This window comes from Protopterus annectens, chromosome 1.part2 (assembly GCF_019279795.1).
Source record: "Protopterus annectens isolate FY-2018-M chromosome 1.part2, PAN1.0, whole genome shotgun sequence".
In the NCBI taxonomy this organism is placed as follows: domain Eukaryota; kingdom Metazoa; phylum Chordata; order Ceratodontiformes; family Protopteridae; genus Protopterus; species Protopterus annectens.
In genome coordinates, this window is record NC_056727.1 from 1,215,883,273 (window position 1) to 1,215,902,409 (window position 19,137).

Sequence of the window (19,137 nt, forward strand, 5' to 3'; positions counted from 1 at the left end):
GGTTTAATGCTTAACTGGGTAGGTCTGAAAACACCCTCTGAAGCTGTGGATTGCTCAACTACTTCAGCTCCCTCTGAAGGGTTAGTTTCGGTAGGCTGAAAAACTTGTGCGTCCGAAGGCCCAGCCAGCTCCACGTGGGAATCGGAGGTGGCCTGTGATTCTGTAGAAGCGGTAGTCAGGGGCTGCGAAGGCGCCTCGCTGAGAACCGGCGACCGGCCTAAAAGAGGCCTCGTTGTCAGTTTTGGGCCTCGGATGCCTGTCCTTGTCTTTGCGCATTTTATGTATTCCGGTCGTCGGAAGTTCCGACGGCATGGTGTAATTGAATTTTCTGCCAAAATAATGTCGGGCAAAATCAAACAGACGTTTAATAGTGCACTTGTTAAACCTAGCACAAAACCTGACAACCAGTGACGTCGTGGTCTGGGCCTAGGCATGGGATTCAATAGGAATGGAAATCCTTATGAGGTATTTGCTTCCCACAAGAAATACAATTAACTTTTACTGACATCGGTCTGAGGCAAGAAAAAGTTTTCCCCAACGGGGTTACTTAGCTTTGTAGAAGACTTCGGTTCTGGATTTGGAATGAAAATCTCAGGAGTCGGCCGACCGGCGAAATGCTTTTGCTTCGGGCATCGCGCAGCAAGAAAGACTGAAGAAAATGGCATCAGCTGCATCTTATATACCCCTGTCGCACTGACGTCAGGGAGGAGGCGACAGCAACAGACACCGGACCAAGACTTTGGAACTCGGGCCAACTGGGAAACTGCCTGACGGCAGGATAACTCAAGTGTAATGACTGCAGCAGTGTAACACGATGAACATCTGGGTCTTTGTTGCCAACATTTTGAAATAAGTAGTCAGTTGTCTGTGTTTGTCTGGCGTGAGATAAGCCATCTGGGCAGTTGTATTTAAGCTTGCACCCAGGAATATTATCTCTTGAGAGGGTACGAGCTTTGATTTCTTTGCGTTTACTGTGTACCCTAGACCTGTTAATAATCTTTTTACAAACGCCAGATGCTGTAGTAGGATGTCCTTGTTCTCTGCTTGAACAAGGCAGTCGTCCAAGTAAGGATATATTTGTATTCCTCTTTGTCTGCAAAATGCAATTACTGGTGCCAAGCATTTTGTGAAGACCCTGGGCGCAGTAGATAAGCCAAAGGGCAGTGCAGAGAATTGGTAGTGCATTGAGCCAGCTATAAATCTGAGGTATCTTCTGCATGACTGTCTGATTGGGACATGCAGGTATGCCTCTTTTAGGTCTAAAGTCACAAGCCAAGCTTTCTTGCCCAGCATGGGCAGAAGCTGCTGCAGAGTTAACATTTTGAATTTTGGAATATCTAGGAATGTGTTTAGGATAGACAGGTCCAGTATTGGTCTCCAGGCTTTGTCCTTTCTGGGTACCAAGAATATCCTAGAGTAAAATCCTTGTCCCTGCTCTTGCTGTGGTACTTGCTGAATGGCTCATGTCCATGAGGGATGAAACTTGTTTTTGTGCCTCTGCCCATTGATTGTGTGGCAGGTCTGGCATACCGTTTGGCCTTGGCAGTGTGTGAAAGTGGAACCTGTAGCCTTGAGATACGATATTTAAAACCAATTTGTCCTGGGTGATCATGTACCAATTTTGTGAAAAACATGATAGTTTTCCCCCAAAAGGAGCTGCCAGAAGATAAGTGCTTGGTGCTGGCAGGGAAAGTCATTGAGGCTGTTTCCTGTATGGCTGTGAGTTTTCTTCTCCGCTTTTGGAGGTAGAAGCACCCCATTGTTTAGGCCTGTATGAGTCTTGGGGCTGTGATCTGCCTCTGGGGCATCTGAACCTGCCTCTTTATGGACGGTCTGACAATGGAAATGACCAATTATTTGTAGGCCAGTTCCTGCTAAATCTGGGAGGCTGTACCTGTAAGAAATCCTTCACTGTTAACATAGATTTAGCTTTGTCCTCCATTTTCTTCAACACCTCTTCTGCTTTAACACCAAATAAGGTATCATGCTGTAATGGAGCATCTAATAGCTTTGCTTTAACATGATCGGGCAAATTCTGTTCTTTTAACCAAGCATGCCTCCTAATGATAGAACCTGTAACTGCAGCCCTGCAGGAGGCCTCTAGAGAATCAAAACCACATTGCAAAGTATGCTTTCCCACTTGTTCAGCTGCATGCAATAAATCCTGCAGTTCCTTGTTTTCTGCACATTCTGAATTTGTCAACATTTTCTGTTTAAGCAGTGACATAAGATATTGCTGATATTTAAGCATATGAAACTGACAATTTAAAGCTCTTACAGCCAAGGTAGCAGAAGTATAAAACTTTTTCCACTATCTGTCCAGGGCCCTTGAATCCCTATCAGAGGGGATAGGGTTTTTTGCAGTGGAAGCCTTGACCCCCCTTGGGACCCTGAGAAATAGTTTTCTGGGTTAGCAGCAGGGTTTTTGTAAAGAAATTTATGAGAATCAGGAACCCTGTAGTATCTGTCTGGCTTAACAGGAGCTGGTGGTAAAGAGTCAGGAGACAGACCGGACTCTGAAAATACATCTACAATGTCTAAAACAGGAGAAATAGCAAGGGGCCTGTGATGGGGTAATAAAAGGAAATCTCTGAGCCTTTTCATGGATTCTGAGTATTCTTGGCTTTCCCAATGGAAATGCTCCCTCATAGTATGCAGGGTCTCCCCAAAAGAATAATCCTCAGGAGGTGAGGCTGAAGGGATAGATCCTTCAGCATCAGAATCCTCAGAGGAAGGGAATATTACGGTTCAGAAGAGGAATCAGAAGAAATGGAAACCTGATCTGAAGATTCATATTCTATCTCTTGCCTAGGCCTCTTATCAGGAGGGGGATGCTTATGAGGTATTTGCTTCCCACAAGAAATACAATTAACTTTTTCTGACATCGGTCTGGAGCAAGAAAAAAGTTTCCCCAATGGGGTACTTAGCTTTAATGAAGACTTCGGATCTGAAATTCGAATTTGAAAATCTCAGGAGTCGGCCGACTGGCACTTGCGAACTGCATTTGCTTCGGACACCGCATGGCAAGAAAGACTGAAGAAAATGGTGTCGACTGCATCTTTTATACCCCTGGCGCACTGACGTCAGGGAGGAAGCGACAGCAACCTACGCCGGACCTAGACTTTGGAACTCGGGCCGACTACGGGTAGCCTGCCAGCAGGATAACCCAATTGTAATGGCTGCAACAGTGAAACACTATGAACATCAAGGAGTCCCCTGCCAAGTTGTTAGACTTGCTTGTGCTAGCAAGAAGTTTTTGCTAGAGGATCATAAGGAGTTGAGATTCCTATAGGGAGTAATAAGGTCAGAAAGTATAGGGGTGTTGTTTGGTTGGTAAAATATCTTATGAACAATGGTAAATTGGGATAGTATCAAAATGTTGCTTAATTCTAACCAGTCTAGTTGCTGTAGGTTCTAACAATCTTGTGTTCTACAAGGGTTTCCAGTGGCAAATCTGACTATATTATAGGAGTTAGCTAGTTTGACCAGATTACTTTTTTTTAGGTTAGTATATATGGGTGAAGCATATAGAAGAGTTGAGATTAAATGGGAGTGGGCAATTGTAGTTCGGGATGCTGGAGTTAAGAAGGGTTTTATTCTATATAAGGAGCCCATCTTTCTATTTACTGTTTTAATGGTGTTGTTAATATGGTTATCGAAGGTGAGGTTATCAACTGTGATACTTAGCAGTTTGGTGGTAGAGTCTGGGGCTAAAAGGGTGCCATTGTTGGAATTGTGAAGTTTATGGGGGAGGACTTAATGGAAGGTGTAAAGAGTACGAGTTTGGTCTTTTTGGCATTCAAAAGGAGACAGTTTCAAAAACCAAGTCTACTGTGCTGAATACTTTTTGGTTAGGGAATGTAGTTCGGATGTGGAGTTGGCAGAGCAGATGAGTGTAGAATCGTCTGCATATTGTATGCAGGTGGCTTGAAGGATTGCTGAATGGAGGTCACTGATGAACAGAGAGAAAAGAGGAGGTCCTAGAATAGAGCCCTGAAGGACCCCAAGGGAGACGGGCAGGTGGGAAGATAGCTTATTTTCCCAGAGAACTGCTTGTTCCCTATTAAGGTAGGACTTGAAACAGCGGACAGCCTTGGTGACTAGAGAGAGGGATTCAAGGGTCTTTATGAGTAAGGGGTGGTTTACCTTGTCAAAAGCTTTTGATAGGTCAATAAAGAGTGCTGAAGTGAGGCAATTGTTATTACGGTTGTGACTGATAAGAGTTGGTGAATGAAAGGAGAGCTATGGTGGTACTATGAAATGGTCTAAAACCATGTTGGCAGTTAGCTAAAATGTGTCTGGTTAAGTGGTTTATTAGCTGATGGTGAATGCATTTTTCCATAACCTTTGCTAAGGGAGATGAGAGCTATGGGCCTGTAATTGGAAAAATCAGAGTTACCACCTTTATGTAAGGGGATAATGTGGGAAATTTTCCAGATGTCTGGTATGATTCCCTCATTTAGAGTTCTATTTATAAGGATGGAAATAGGGTAGGCAAGTGATTTAGCTGCTTTTTGCAGGTATTCTGAGGGTAACTGGTCTGCAGAGGGAGTACATGGCTTAAGCTTTTAGATGATTTTTTGGATGCAAGTAGTAGGGATGGGTTGTAGTTGGAAGGTTGGTAGAGTACCAGGTAAGGAGATAGGGAGACAAGAATTGTCTGTGGATAGTTGACGGGCTAGGGATTGTATGGTGTCAGTGAAGAAGGAATTGAGGGCACTGGCAGTTTCTTGGTGAGTATTATTATCAACTTCTTGTGGAGTTGGTGTGCTACAGTGCCCAGGGTGAAGGAGTGTATTAATCCCTGACCAAAACTTTTGAGGATTGTTGTGGTGAGTATGCTGCGAGTTTGCTGCAGTTTACAATAGAAGTTTTTATCTGTGAGTATGGCTTTTTTTGCAATATTTCTCCGCTTTCTAAAGTTTTCTTGCTCAAGGATAGTTCTGTTAGCTCTCCATTTAGCCCAAGATTTTTTCCTAAGCAATATCTTTTGCCTAGTGTCTTGACAGCCAGGGGGCTGTTTTAGACTTCATTCTAATAGACAGTTTGGGTGCATGTTCACCTAGGATTGCTAAGAATTTTGAATTAAAATATTTAACAGCTTCTTCAAGTGGGAGAGAATTTAGAGGGTTCCAGTTACAGACATTAAGTTCAGCTTGGAAGCGTTCAGAGTTAAATTGTTTATTGGACCGTGAGATCCTGCACCTGAGGGAGTTCGGAACATCATTCTTTTGTTTTATAATGTAAGTTAAAGTATGGTCACTTACATCATCAGGCAAAGTTCCTACTTTATAAGTTTGTTGTCTGTTAATAAGTATCTAATCTAAGATACTCTCTTGTTTGGTTTGTTAATTCTTGTAATGGTGGTAATAGTTTGACTGAATCCATGAAGATTAATATGTAAGGAAGGGTTGTCAGTACTGACACTTCCAGTCTGTATTGAAGTCACCTAGTACAATTGTTTCTTGTGGGAGATTAGTAGATACCCAGCTAAGAATATTCTATGTTGTGGTGGTATTATTACCAGGAGGTAGGTAGATGCAGATGATATTTAGGGATTTACTAGTATTGAGTTGAAACCTAGAGACAAGGACTTCTGCTTTATTTTGGGGGGGGGGGACAAAGGATAATGAGGAAATCTGTAATCCAGTTTTAAATAGGATGGCTACATCTCCACCCTTACGTTTTGTGTGGTCATGTCTCAATATATTATAACCTGGGGGAATTATTTCAATGCCCTAAGTTCCCGGTTTTAACCAAGTTTCCTTAAGACAGAAGATATCAAAGGAATGAATATCAAGAAGGGTATGGAGATGGGCAACTTTGTTGTTGACACTGCAGATATTAAGATGTCCTATTACTAAGGAGTTGGAGAGACAGGTCAAGGTAGGTAGGGTGGCAGGAGTGTTGCGGTGAGATGTTTGTGTGGAAATATTGGTTGGGCCTGGGTTGGGGTGGATGTCACCATCTTTTAAGGTTGGCGCTTTTAGCCTATAAACTGGGTTATAAATGTAGCTAGTTGGGTACTTTAATTTCCTTACAATGGAGTTTGATATGTGTGAGGCGATGGCATTTGGATAGCAGGTAGAAGGGAGTAGATGCGATCTATAATTGAAAGTGTGAAAGGGTAGAAATATGAATAGCTGTTTGTTTCGGAGAGTAGTTGAAATGGAAGTATTTAATCTCTTCAAAGGAGGTGAGTAGATAGGCGGAAGTGAGGACTGGTAAAAGTGTGACTGAGTAGTAACTTAGCTTGGATAGTTATTTGTTGTAGGCATATTGCTAGGATTACTTGTACAGATGCAACAAGGTTGCTAGTACACTGTAAAAAGATTAGGCAGGGAATAAGATAGTAGAAGTGATGGTGGGTAGAATTTAAAAAAGAAGGTTAAGAGAAAATGAGAGGGAAAGATACTTAGGGAGAAGGTCCTAGATCAAGATGGACTAAGGAGATAGGTAATTGAGGAGGGGTGTGACTAGTTTGTCCAGATTGGTTGGAGTAGTGGATAGGTTGGGTTGTGGGGAAGGTGTGGTTTAGAAAGTATAAGGTTAGGACCACTGGAGGTGGGTGGAAATTGGGGGTAGTGTAGGGGAGCGGAAGAGGCCTGCAGGGTGAATGGAGCGGGGATACACCAAGAGGGAAATGCTAGACTAGAAAAACAATCAGTCTCTGAGACACACGGTAAGTGTCTTCGTATTCTGTAAGGCAGTACTGCTATGTGTGAAAGAGTAGGTAAGTAGTGGGAAATAATGTAGGTAGGAAAGGGAAGGGGAAAAGTACAGTTTTGTACCTACCATAAATGTAGATGTCCGAGAGGTATGCATCTGCAGTCCTAACATATGGGTTGTCCTGCCTCAGGCAGCCCTTCGGTCGGCCGGATTCCAAAGTCTGGGTCTGGCCTCGGCTGATGTCGCACTTCACCCGACGTCATAGCTTCTGTGAATTGGGTATAAAGGCATCAGCCGACGCCATTTTCCTCTGTTTCTTGCCCCAGATGCCAGGTGCCCTCTAGGAAGGCTAAATTTGGATAAATGCAAATGATTCCAAACAGTAGAGAGCAAACAATATAAGCATGTATATACATATATACAAACAAATACACCATAATAGATTCCCCCAGCTAGCTACAAGATGGGCAAATACCCTAGGAGTACCACAGAGGGGAAGGAGGGTGGGTAATCCTGACTGCAGATGCATACCTCTCGGACATCTACATTTATGGTAGGTACAAAACTGTACTATGTCCTTCAAGGATGCATCTGCAGTCCTAACATATGGGTAGAATACCATAGCCAAACTGGGGGAGGAGGCACTAAGATGATTATGGTGTAGTTAAGATCCCTTGCAAAACAGCAGTTGCAAAACCTGCTCGGGATCTGGAGTATAAAGGTAGATTATAATGCTTGGCAAATGTATGCACGGAGCTCCAAGTAGCAGCTTCTAAAATGTCTTTGGTAGCCACTCCTCATAGGAAAGCTGTAGTAGTGGCTGTAGCCCTTGTGGAGTGAGGTCTGATGTTTTGTGGAGTTGTCTTTCCATGAAAAGAGTAACAAAATCTGATGCAATTTCCTATCCATTTTGAGATTGTCTGTTTTGAAATTGCTTTTCCTTCCATTCCTGTTGCATATGCTACCAGAAGCTGGTCAGTTTTTCTGTTGGTCTTGGTTCTGTATGCAATTGCCTGTGCACATCCAAGGTATGTAGTAGTCTTTCTCCCCTGTTCTGTGGGTTGGGGAAGAATGTTGGTAGGTGGATTGCTTGGTTCAATAATACCCTGGAGACCACTTTTGGCATAAAAGTAGGATTAGTTCTCAAGGACACTCTATCCTGATGGAAGATGAGGAAGGGCTGTACTGCCATTAATGCCTGTAATTCAGAAACCCTTCTTGCTGAAGTGATTGCAAGCAGGAAAGCAGTTTTCCAAGATAAGAACTGTAATTCTGCTGTTGCTGCTGGTTCGAAAGGGGGAAGTGTTAACTTTTCCAGCACAAAGTTAAGGTCCCATGTAGGCAAAGGTGGCTTCCTTGGAGGCTTTACATTTTTAATTCCTCTCAGAAACTGCCTGAGTAGAGGATGAGAGAAGACTGGAGGATCCATGTTGTATTCTGCTGAAATTGCTGATGCATGAATCTTAATGGAGGAGTAGGACAGGCCATTGTGGAAAAGCTCTGCTAAGTATTCCAGGATGTTAGCTATGTTTGCTAATGATACATTTTCTCCTTTTGCTGCACTCCAAATGAGGTATCTTTTCCATTTGGCTGAATAAGTCTTCCTTGTGGAGGGTCTGCGAGCCTCCAGGATAATGTCTTTAACCCTCTGGGATAAATCTGGGTTATTTTGCTTTATGTAATATTCCAAGCAGCTAGCTGTAGTGTTTTCAAGTTTGGATGTAGTATCTTGTAGTTGTTCTGTGTTAGCAGTAAAGGAACTAGAGGGAGAGGCCATGCATGTGTCAGAGACATACTCCTCAGTAGCGGGTACCAATGCTGCCTCGGCCAGTCTGGAGCTATCAGGATGATCCTTGGGTGATCTTCTTTGATCTTCAGTAGCACTTTGTGCATCAAAGGAAGAGGTGGGAATGCATATGCTGTCAGGTTTTCCCAACTGAAGGATAGGGAGTCCACTTTCCAAGCAAGTGGGTGGTATGTCCTTGTGCAGAATTTCCTCAATTGGTGGTTGTGTGGGGATGCGAACAGGTCTATTTCTGGTAGTCCCCATTTCTTTGTAATGGTTTTGAAGATGTCTGGATGCAGCATCCATTCATGGGCATCCGTGGTAGTTCTGCTTAAGGTGTCTGCTAGTGAATTTTCTTTTCCTGGCACAAATTTGGCCTGTAGTTGAATGTTGTGGTTCAGGGCCACATTCCACAGGTCCATTGCCATCCGGCATAGAGGATATGAGTGTGTGCCTCCCTGTTTGTTGATATACCACATGACTGTGGTGTTGTCCGTCCTTATCAGCAAATGACCCTGTTGAAGAAAATGTCTGAAGAGCCTGTTTCACTGCCAGCATCTCTTTTTGATTTATGTGTAGGTTCAGCTGGTCTTGTGTCCATAGGCCTTGTATACACTTGTCCACCATGTGTGCCCCCCAGCCTAGGTCTGAGGCGTCCGTGGTGATAGTCTGGCTTGGGTGAGGCTTGTGGAAGGGCAGACCTCTGTTCAACTGACAGGCCTGAGCCCACCACAAGAATTCTTGTTTCAGGCATGGAATTATTGGAATCTGGGTTTCTAGACTGTGCTTGTGTTGAGACCATACATTCCTTAGGTACTATTGCAACTTCCTCATATGTAGCCTGGCATGTGGAATCAATATTATGCAGGATGCCATGTAACCCAGGACTTTCCTTGCTGTAAGCTGGTTCTGCGTTGTTAATGCCATGAAATAGAGTGGTAGTTGCTTTTGCTTTTCTGCTGTGAGAAATGCCATTTGATTTGATGTGTCCAGTTCTGCACCCAAGAATGTTATCCTTTGGGATGGTACCAGCCTTGACTTTTTCATGTTGACTGTGTATCCCAGGGCTTGCAGTAGTTGTATAACCTTTTCCAAATCTTTTGTTAATTTGGTCTTGTTGTCCGCTTGTATTAGGCAGTCGTCCAGGTATGGATAAATCTGAATTCCCTGAAGCCTGCAATGAGCAATTACTGATGCCAGGCATTTCGTGAATACTCTGGGTGCAGTAGATAAGCCAAAGGGCAATGCTGAGAATTGATAATGCTCTGATCCTGCAAGAAATCTGAGGTATCTTCTGCAATCTGGTCGTTATAGGGACGTGCAGGTATGCCTCCTTGAGATCTAGAGTCACCAGCCAAGACTCCTTGCCCAGCATGGGAAGAAGTTGCTGTAGGGTCAGCATTTTGAATTTTGGAACAATGAGAAATGTGTTCAGAGCGGACAGGTCGAGAATAGGCCTCCATTGGTTTTCTTTCCTTGGTACCAGGAAAAGTCTGGAGTAAAATCCTTGCCCTTGTTCCATAGGCGGTACCTTTTCTATAGCTCTCATCCTTAGTAGGTGGTTGATTTGTCCTAGAGCGTTTGTTTTTTGGTTTGGTGGTAGGTTTGGCATTCCTCTCTTTTTTGGTAGAGTGTGGAAGTGAAACCTGTAGCCTTTGTCTATTGTCTGTAAAATCCATTTGTCTCCTGTAATGTAATGCCAGTTCACAGAAAATAAGGCAAGCTTTCCGCCTAAGGGTGCTTGCAGTTGTTCCCTGGTAGGCGGTATCAGAGTCAAGTCATTGTGTCTGTCCTGTGAAAGTGGTCGTAGCTGAATCTGTGGCAGTACTTCTCTGGTTGTTAGGCTGCCACTAACGTCCCCTGTAGGAACCTCTGGATTGACCTCTGCCTCTTGGGCGCCTATTTCTGCCTCTCTGTGCTCTGGAGGTGTCTGGAAAGGACCAATTCTTCGACGGCCAATTTCTACTAAACCTCGGAGGCTGGACCTGTAAGAAATCCTTGACTGTTTGGACAGATTTTGCTTTTTCTTCCACCTTCTTTAGCACTTGCTGTGCAGGGGAGCCAAACAAACTTTGTTTCTCCATGGGAGCATCTAGGAGCTTTGACTTTACATGGTCTGGTAAGGATTGCTCTTTTAACCAGGCATGCCTTCTAATCACTGTTCCAGTCATAGCTGATCTAAAGGAAGCCTCCAATGCATCATAGCCGCATTTTAAGGAACGATTACTGACCTGCTGAGTGTTATGTACCAAATCCTGAAGGGACTTACGGTCTATAGGCTCAGGAGAGGACAGTTTTTTATTTAGCTGGTCTAACAAAAATTCCTGATACTGAATCATGTGGAATTGACAGTTTAAGGCCCTAGCCGAAATTTTTACCCCATCTCTCTAATGCTCTAGATTCTCTTTCAGAGGGGAGGGGGTTTTTGGCAGAGGCAGCTGCTACAGCTTTGGGGCCCTGTGAAATGGTTTCAGGATCTGCAATAGGAGCCTTATACAAGTGAAAGTGTGTGTCCGGGACCCTGTAATATCTGTCGGGCTTGGCAGGGACCGGGGGAAGAGAGTCAGGGGCAGTACAGGCATCATTATAAGCATCATCAACAACTGTTAGTACTGGAGGAATGGCTAGAGGCCTATGCTGTGGTAAATGTAAGAAGGTCCTTAGCCTTTTCCTTGAATCTGAAAAATCCTGGCCCTGCCATTGAAAATGCTCTCATAGCATGTAAGGTTTCCCCAAAAGAAAATTCCTCAGGAGGAGAGGCAGAAGGAATGGAGTCTTCTGCATCAGAATCCTCATAAGGAGAATATGGGCCTTCTGGAGGATCTGAGTTTTCTGAATCATCCGAGGAATAGTCTGTAGAAACAGGATCCGGGGGCTCTGCTCTAGGCCTCTTCTCTGGAGGGGGTTGAGAGGCCCTGTCTGGGTGAGGTTGGGATCCCCTGATCAAAGAAATGAGATCCTCAGCCAAGCTGAGCATTTGGGAACTGGAGGTAGGCCTGTGTGAGGGGGTTTTAGCAGGCAAGGCCTTAGAAGATTTAGCTGCTTTAGCCCTAGAAAAAGCCTTGATAGACATAGATGCAGGGGGCCTAGCAGCTCCACGTGCAGGAGTAGATATGTCCAAAGGAATAGTATCTGATAAATCCTGGGTGCCTGCTACAGCAGGGGGAATTTCAGTAGCGGATTCAGCCATGCTGTGTGAGGCCTCGGCTATCGGAGAAAAGCTTTCGGCCGAAGGAAGAACCGAGGACTCAGTTTCAGCCGAAACCGAGACACTCGCGGTTGGCTTAACCGTGGTTTCGGCCGAAACCGCGGACCGCGAGTGTCGGTCCTTTTCCTTACGCTTTTTAGCTAATTGTGAAGTCGGAGTCTCAGACGGCATTTTGTAAGCAAAAGCGGGACCAAAAAACTCCTCTGCAAACTCCGACCGACGTCTAAGTGTCCGTCGGTTGAAGGAAGCACAGGCTAGACAAGCTGATACGTCGTGGTCTGGGCCTAAGCAAGGAAGGCAGTAAGAGTGGAAATCCTTATGAGGTATTTGTTTCCCACAAGTTAAACAATTATTTACTTTTTCTGACATTGGCTGAGGCAAGAAAGAGCCCCCAATGGGGTACTTAGCTTTTTAGAAGTCTTCGGTAGTAGAAATCTCTGGATCTGACCGACCGGCACTTGCGAACAGCTTCTGCATCGGGCACCGCGCGGCAAGAAAGACTGAGGAAAATGGCGTCGGCTGATGCCTTTATACCCAATTCACAGCAGCTATGACGTCGGGTGAAGTGCGACATCAGCCGAGGCCAGACCCAGACTTTGGAATCCGGCCGACCGAAGGGCTGCCTGAGGCAGGACAACCCATATGTTAGGACTGCAGATGCATCCTTGAAGGACATCAAGTCTACTGGTAACGGCACACCTAGAGCGATCTTATGCTCTATTTGCTGCCACCTAGTGGTTATGTGGAGGAATGGCAAATTGTAGAGCATAGGTCTCAAGGGTTAGATTTACAGATATGGAGGTACTGCGTTTAGTTAAGGAAGGCTATAACCCCTTTACTGTTTAAATCTAAAGGGAGCTTAATGGTAGAACAGATACATACATGGAGGTGGTGAGAGAAGCAGGAGGAGGAGGACAAAGGCTGCGACAGGCCACTATCTCACTCGGGAGGTAGGTTGCAGTATGCAAAGTTAACAAGCACACAACTAATTTTATAGGCTACATACACTGTGGGTTCCTTGGTAATATAGGAAAATTCACACTGCTGCACACCAGCAGTACATTTGGAGTCTTCACGGTGTCAGATGGGAGGGAGCGTTCCTTGTAAGTCTTTTAGTTTATATAAAGTGTTCTTAGAGCAGGAAGGGCGCACCTGAGGACGCAGGACAGTGGATTCCTTGGTAATACAGGAAAATTCACACTGCTGCTCGCAAGCAGTACATTTGGAGTCTTCAAAAAAAGACCACCATAAATAATTTCAAAACTATTCCCACCTTTAATGTGACCTATAACATGTACAATTCAATTGAAAAACATGTTAGGGGAAAAATAAAAAAAAATAAAATAAAAAACGTACAATAAGCTGGTTGCATAAGTGTGCACACCCTTAAACTAATACTTTGTTGAAGCACCTTTTGATTTACAGCATTCAGTCTTCTTGGGTACACACCTGCCATCAATTACGGAAACTCTGATTAACCCCAAATAAAGTTCAGCTGTCCTAGTAGAATTTTCTTGACATTTACTCAGTTGCCTGCTACAGCAAAAGTCATGGTTCACAGAGAGCTTACAAAGCATAAAAGGATCTCACTGTTGAAAGGTGTCAGGAGAGGGGTACAAAATAATTTCCACAGCACTGGAAATGCCATGGAACATAGTGAAGACAGTCCTCAAAAAGTGCAGAAAATATGGGACAGCAGTGGTGTTGCAAAGAACTGGACGTCCCTCCAAAATTGATGAAAAGACAAGACGAAAACTGGTCTGGGAGGCTACCAAGAAACCTACAGCAACACTGAAGGAGCTGCAGAAACTTCTGGCAAGTACTGGTTGTGTACTACATGTGACAATCTCCTATATTCTCCATGCCTGGACTGTGGAGTAAGGGTTGCAAGACAAACATTTTCTTACACAGAAAAACATCCAGGCCTGGATAAAATTTGCAAAATACATGAAGTCTCCCAAATGCATGTGGGAAAATGTGTTATGGTCTTATGAGACCAAGGCTGAATTTTCTGGCCACACTTCCACAAGGTACGTTTGGCACAAAACACTTCACATCATGAAAAGAACACCAACGGCAAAGCATGGTGGTGGCAGTAATGCTTTGGGGTTGCTTTTCTTCAGCTGGAACTGGGGCTTTAGTCAAGTTGGAGGGAATTATGAACAGCTCCAAATACCAGTCACTTTTGGCCCAAAACCTTCAGGCTTCTGCTAGAAAGTTAAAGATGAGGAATTTCACCTTTCAACACAATGACCCCAAGCATAAATCCAAAGCAACAAAAGAATGGCTTTACCAGAAGAAAATTAAAGTTTCGGAATGGCCCAGCCAGAGCCCAGACCTAAATCCAATAGAAATATCTGTGGAGTGACCTGAAGAGGGCTGTGCACAAAAGATGCCCTCGCAATCTGACAGATTTGGAGTGCTTTTGCAAGGAAGAGAGAGCAAATATCGCCAAGTCAAGATGTGCCATGCTGATAGACTCCTACCCAAGAAGGCTGAATGCTGTAATTAAATCAAAAGATGCTTCAACAAAGTATTAGTTTAAGGGTGTGCACACTTATGCAACCAGATTATTGTATGTTTTTATTTATATTTTTTCCCCTAACAGATTTATTTGGTTTTTCAATTGAATTGTACAGGTTATAGGTCACATTAAAGGTGGGAAAAGTTTTGAAATTATTTATTGTGGTCTCTTTTTATATCGCAAAAACCTGGCGTTTTAACAGGGGTGTGCACACTTTTTATATCCACTGTACATATACCTTTGGTGGAAGGGTAGTGGCTGAAGGCCTTGGGCAATGCAAAGCTCTGGGAGTTGTGTCAGCCATGGGCTTCCAGCACACAGGGTACCCCAAATGTGAGGCTGCAACAAGCGAAAATTATGAACATCTTTAGTCATCACTATTTGGGTACAACTCATACTAATTAACTGGGAGAGTAATTTAAGTGACCAACAAGTGTCAAAACATTGAAGATGCAGAGGCTCATAGTCTCAGTTATAACAAGGTTTCTACTAATGGCTCAGCATGAGAAACTAATAATGTGCTCCCCACACACACACATCCACCCAAGATATGTCTTCTCTAAAAATGGCTAGATGGCCAGTATCTGTTCGCAGCTTAGTACTACTCATTTGAGGAATTCCTTGCCGCAGTAATCCTTATGACGTTCTATTCATTCTCCTGTCACCAAAAATATGAGAGAAAATGCGACAGCAAAGCCATATAGATACTTAGTTGAAAGGAAAATTTCAGAGAAAGCAGCATACATAATTAAAACCAAAATGCAAGAATTACACACCAAAGCAAAGAATCTACTTATACTTGCACTACTTGATTCTCAGTCATAGAGCAAGTCAAATCAAATTTACCCCGGATACACATTAATGCAATAGGAACATTACTTACCAATCGGACAGCTTCCTGTGCTGCATCCTTGTTACAAAATGTAATGAATGCATAGCCCCTGTTTTGACCAGACAAGGGGTCCATCATTAATCTCAGATCCCAGATGGATCCAGCTTTTTCAAAGAGAGGCACAAGTTCGTCTTCATACAAGTCTCTGGGAATCTTGCCTACAAAGACCTAGTTAAGAAATTTTAAAATGTCAGAGTTAACGGTGATCTACAATTCAACATGCAGAAAACACTCACAATTAGCAGGCATATGCTCTAGATAGTCCATGAAAAAACCCTTTTAATTGGTCTATTTTCTGGTTTAACTTCTCCTACTCCAAGCCAACTTTTTTTTTCCCCATTAAAGCACCCACTCTTTATACACAAGCAGTTATGTCATATCTGCCACACAGTGTGATCATGCCTAACCCCTGATCTGGAATTCAAGCCTTTTAACAGCCACCCATCCTGCAAAACAAAAGAAAGCAACATTTTAATAGTTAGTTCACACAGATTAAAAATGTATCTATCCAAACTTCATACCCTTCACAACAGCCCCAAGATGGAAAGGCTCAGAATTACTATGATGGAAGGATGGAAATGGTGACCCATTGATGAGGGTCCCAAAGAAACAGATAAAATTTAACCTTTGGGGAACTCCCTAATCTACATACAGGCTCAATCATAAGCAGTAAAACCCTTAAGTGGAAAAAGGAACAGTTCATTCATAAAGGAAACATGAAAGGATGAATCCTGAAATACAAAGGGAAAGAAAAGTTGTGTAAAATCTTACCATAACCAGAGATGTCCCTCTCTTTCATGTTGCAGTATTCATCATATATGGGTTTACCATTCTTGTGAATCAAATGTTTGGCCAGTATACAAAAGATTTCAGTAAATGTATGGTGCGTTAGACTTCTGACGTGACAAGTGCACCATGGGCCATAAAAGTGATGTCTACATGCACCAGTCTTCAGAACCTCTAATCCCCAGTCGGAACCATTCCTAGCAAGGGTAATGCCAGCCCTGTGCCATCCAGAAAGAGAAATGTTGCACAGCAGGAGGGGGAGGTGGGTGGGAAGGAATACTGCAACATGGAAGAGAAAGACATCTATGGTTATGGTAAAATCTTACAACTTTTCTATATCCTTCTACTCACATGTTGCAGTATTCATCACATATGGGTAAGTGCCAAAGCTCAATGTGAAGGAAGTAGCGGCCTAGTAGAGTTCTCCAGTAATCTATGGAGGATAGCCCTGGCAAACCCAACTCTAGACATTGAAATGTGGTCTAACTTGTAGTGTTTGGTGAAGATGTGCACTGTAGACCAAGTGGCTGCATCCAGTATGGTAGAAGAATCCAAACTCCTGAAGAAGGCCTCTGAGGAGGGCACTGCCCTGGTGGGGTGTGCTTTGACAGTACCTTGCAGAGATTTCCCATGGTGTTTGTAGCAGAAAATGATAGCTTTGTAAATCCATGTTGAAAGAAACAGTTTAGTTACTGCTTTCCCTAGGGCCCTGGGGAGGAAGAAGATGAACAGTTCATCAGCTTGTTTGATGGACTTGGTTTTGTTCAGATAATATCCAAGTTGTCTGTGCACATCCAGGGAATGGAGTACTCACTTCAAGAGTCTCCCTGTGGGTTAGGAAAGAAGGTTGGTAGGTGTATGGCCTGATTTAGGGAGAGGTCATTCACCACCTTGGCCATGGAGGGATTAGTTCTAAGAGTAACCCTGGTCAGTGTGGAATAGCCATGAGGGCTTGCAATTCTGACACTCTCCTGGCCGAGGTCAAGGCCACGAGCAGGACAGACTTCCGTGTGCAATGTTTTAGGAAAGCTTAATCAACTGGCTCGAATGGAGGAAGCAAGAACTTCTCTACAATATAGTTGAGGTCCCATGGGGGGAAAGAGGGTTTCCTGGGTGGTCTGAGGTGAAGGACCCCCTTAAAGAATAACTTAGCTGGTAGTTTGGAGGTTAGGGGGGATTCAGATGCAGGCATGCTGAAATGGCAGACAAGTGGGTTTTAATGGATGAGAAGGCCAACACTGTCTGCAATAGTTCACACAGGTAAAACCGTACTAGAGAGGTCTTGCTTTGCAGTGGGTCCAACTGTCTTGAGACACCATATTGAAAATCTCTTCCACTTTGACAGCCAAGATTTCCTTGTATTTGGTTTCCTGGCCTCCTGCAAGACAGTGAGCACGTCCTCAATGTAAAGGTGTCTGAAATGAATCAGAATCCTACCACCCCACAGGGTGAGGTGCAAAGATTGCCACGGTGGGTATATCTAGGATCTCGAGCTGTGTGAGAAGGTCCACTCTAGGGGGCAACTTGTGGCGATTGCCCTTGGATAGCTGTTAACTGTAGGGGGAACCAATGCTGTCTTGGCCAATAGGGAGTCAACCAGCAAGATTTTTGGTCTGTCTTGCTGGATCTTCAGCAAGACCTTCTGAACAAGTGGGAAGAGGGGGGGGAATGCATAGAGAAACATCCCCTTCCAGGAGATTGTGAAGACATCTGTTGCCACAGCCTGATTATGTGGAAGTCTTGTGCAGAAGGATGCAAGTTGCCTGTTGATGGAGGAAAAAAGGTCTATTTGAAGTGTACCCCACTGTTGGACCAGGCCCAGGAAGATGTCCCTGTGAAGCATGCATTCGTGGTTGTTTGTCATGGATCTGCTGAGGGAGTCTGCCTGAGAATTCTGCAGTGAAGGAATGTAAACTGCCAGCAAGGCTGCTCCTTGGGAGGTGGTTAATTCCCACACCAGAAGAAACCATCTGCAAAGCAAACAGGATTTAGTCCCCCCGCTTGATGAGATACCAGAGCAATGTGGTATAGTCTGAAAAGATTTTTAGCTGTCCTTGTTACGGGTTGGTTTGGAAGGCTCACAAGGCCAATAATATTGCCCTCATCTCTTGGATATTGATGTGTTCGTTCCTGTGTAGTCCTGGCCACCTTCTCTGCACTCTCAGGTGCCCCAGAGTTGCTCTCCAGCAAAGTCTGAGGCATCTGTGTGCATGGTCTGTTTGGATTGAGCTGGTTGTAGGAGAGGACCTGGGTTGAGGTTCACCTGCTTCAACCACCAGTGAACTTGTTTGATGAAGGGCAGGAGAGGTACCCTGTATTTGAGGGTGTGGGTGTGTTGGGTTCAAAGTGACCTGAGGTATTATTGCAATTTCCTCATATGGAGTCTTGCTAAGGGTAGTATAGGGATAGTTGCTGCCATGTGGCCCAAAAAAGTACAGTTTTGTACCTACCATAAATGTAGATGTCCGATAGACATGCAACTGCAGTCATAACATGTGGGTTGTCCTGCCTCAGGCAGCCCATCGGTCGGCCGGATTCCAAAGTCTGGGTCCGACGTCGGCTGATGTCGCATTTCTCTCCGACGTCAGAGCGGCTGGAGTACATAAGCATCAGCCGACGCCATTTTCTTCAGTGCTTCTTGCCCGAGATGCCAGGTGCCCTCCAAGGAAGGCTGTAATCAAATTGGAAGACAAAAACAGGATTCCAAACAAATAAATGAGCAATAAAACAAATACACCATAACAGATATCCCCAGCTAAGAGTAACAGGGATAGGAGTGGACCCTAGGCATACAGGGGTATGGAGGGAGGGAAAATCCGACTGCAGTTGCATGTCTATCGGACATCTACATTTATGGTAGGTACAAAACTGTACTATGTCCTTCAAGAATGCAACTGCAGTCATAACATGTGGGTAGAATACCATAGCTTAGCTGGGGGAGGAGGTATGCTCTAGGAAAGAGATGGTGTGGCAACCAAACCCTGCAGGACTGCCGAAGCAAAGCCTGCTCTGGATCTCGAATATAGAGGGAGATTGTAGTGTTTGGAGAATGTATGCACGGAGCTCCATGTAGCAGCTTCTAGAATGTCCTTGGTAGGCACCCCTCTTAAGAATGCTGTAGAGGTGGCTGTAGCTCTGGTGGAATGTGGTCTGACATTGGCTGGAACAGTCTTTCCATGAAAGGAATAACAGAATCTGATGCAATGTCCAATCCATTAAGAAATGGTCCGTTTTGAAATTGCTTTTCCTTGGACTGCAGGGGCGTAAGCTAC

At 44.2% G+C, this 19,137-nt stretch overlaps 1 protein-coding gene across 1 annotated transcript in view; it reads right to left on the minus strand.

The window, feature by feature from the left end:
* Window positions 1-19,137, minus strand: part of HNRNPR (heterogeneous nuclear ribonucleoprotein R) — a 1,454,575-nt gene that overhangs the window by 394,969 nt on the left and 1,040,469 nt on the right. The window contains exon 10 of the mRNA XM_044060074.1: window positions 15,071-15,247. Within this exon, the coding sequence (XP_043916009.1) occupies window positions 15,071-15,247 (177 nt within the window). The remainder of the gene's footprint in view (window positions 1-15,070; window positions 15,248-19,137) is intronic.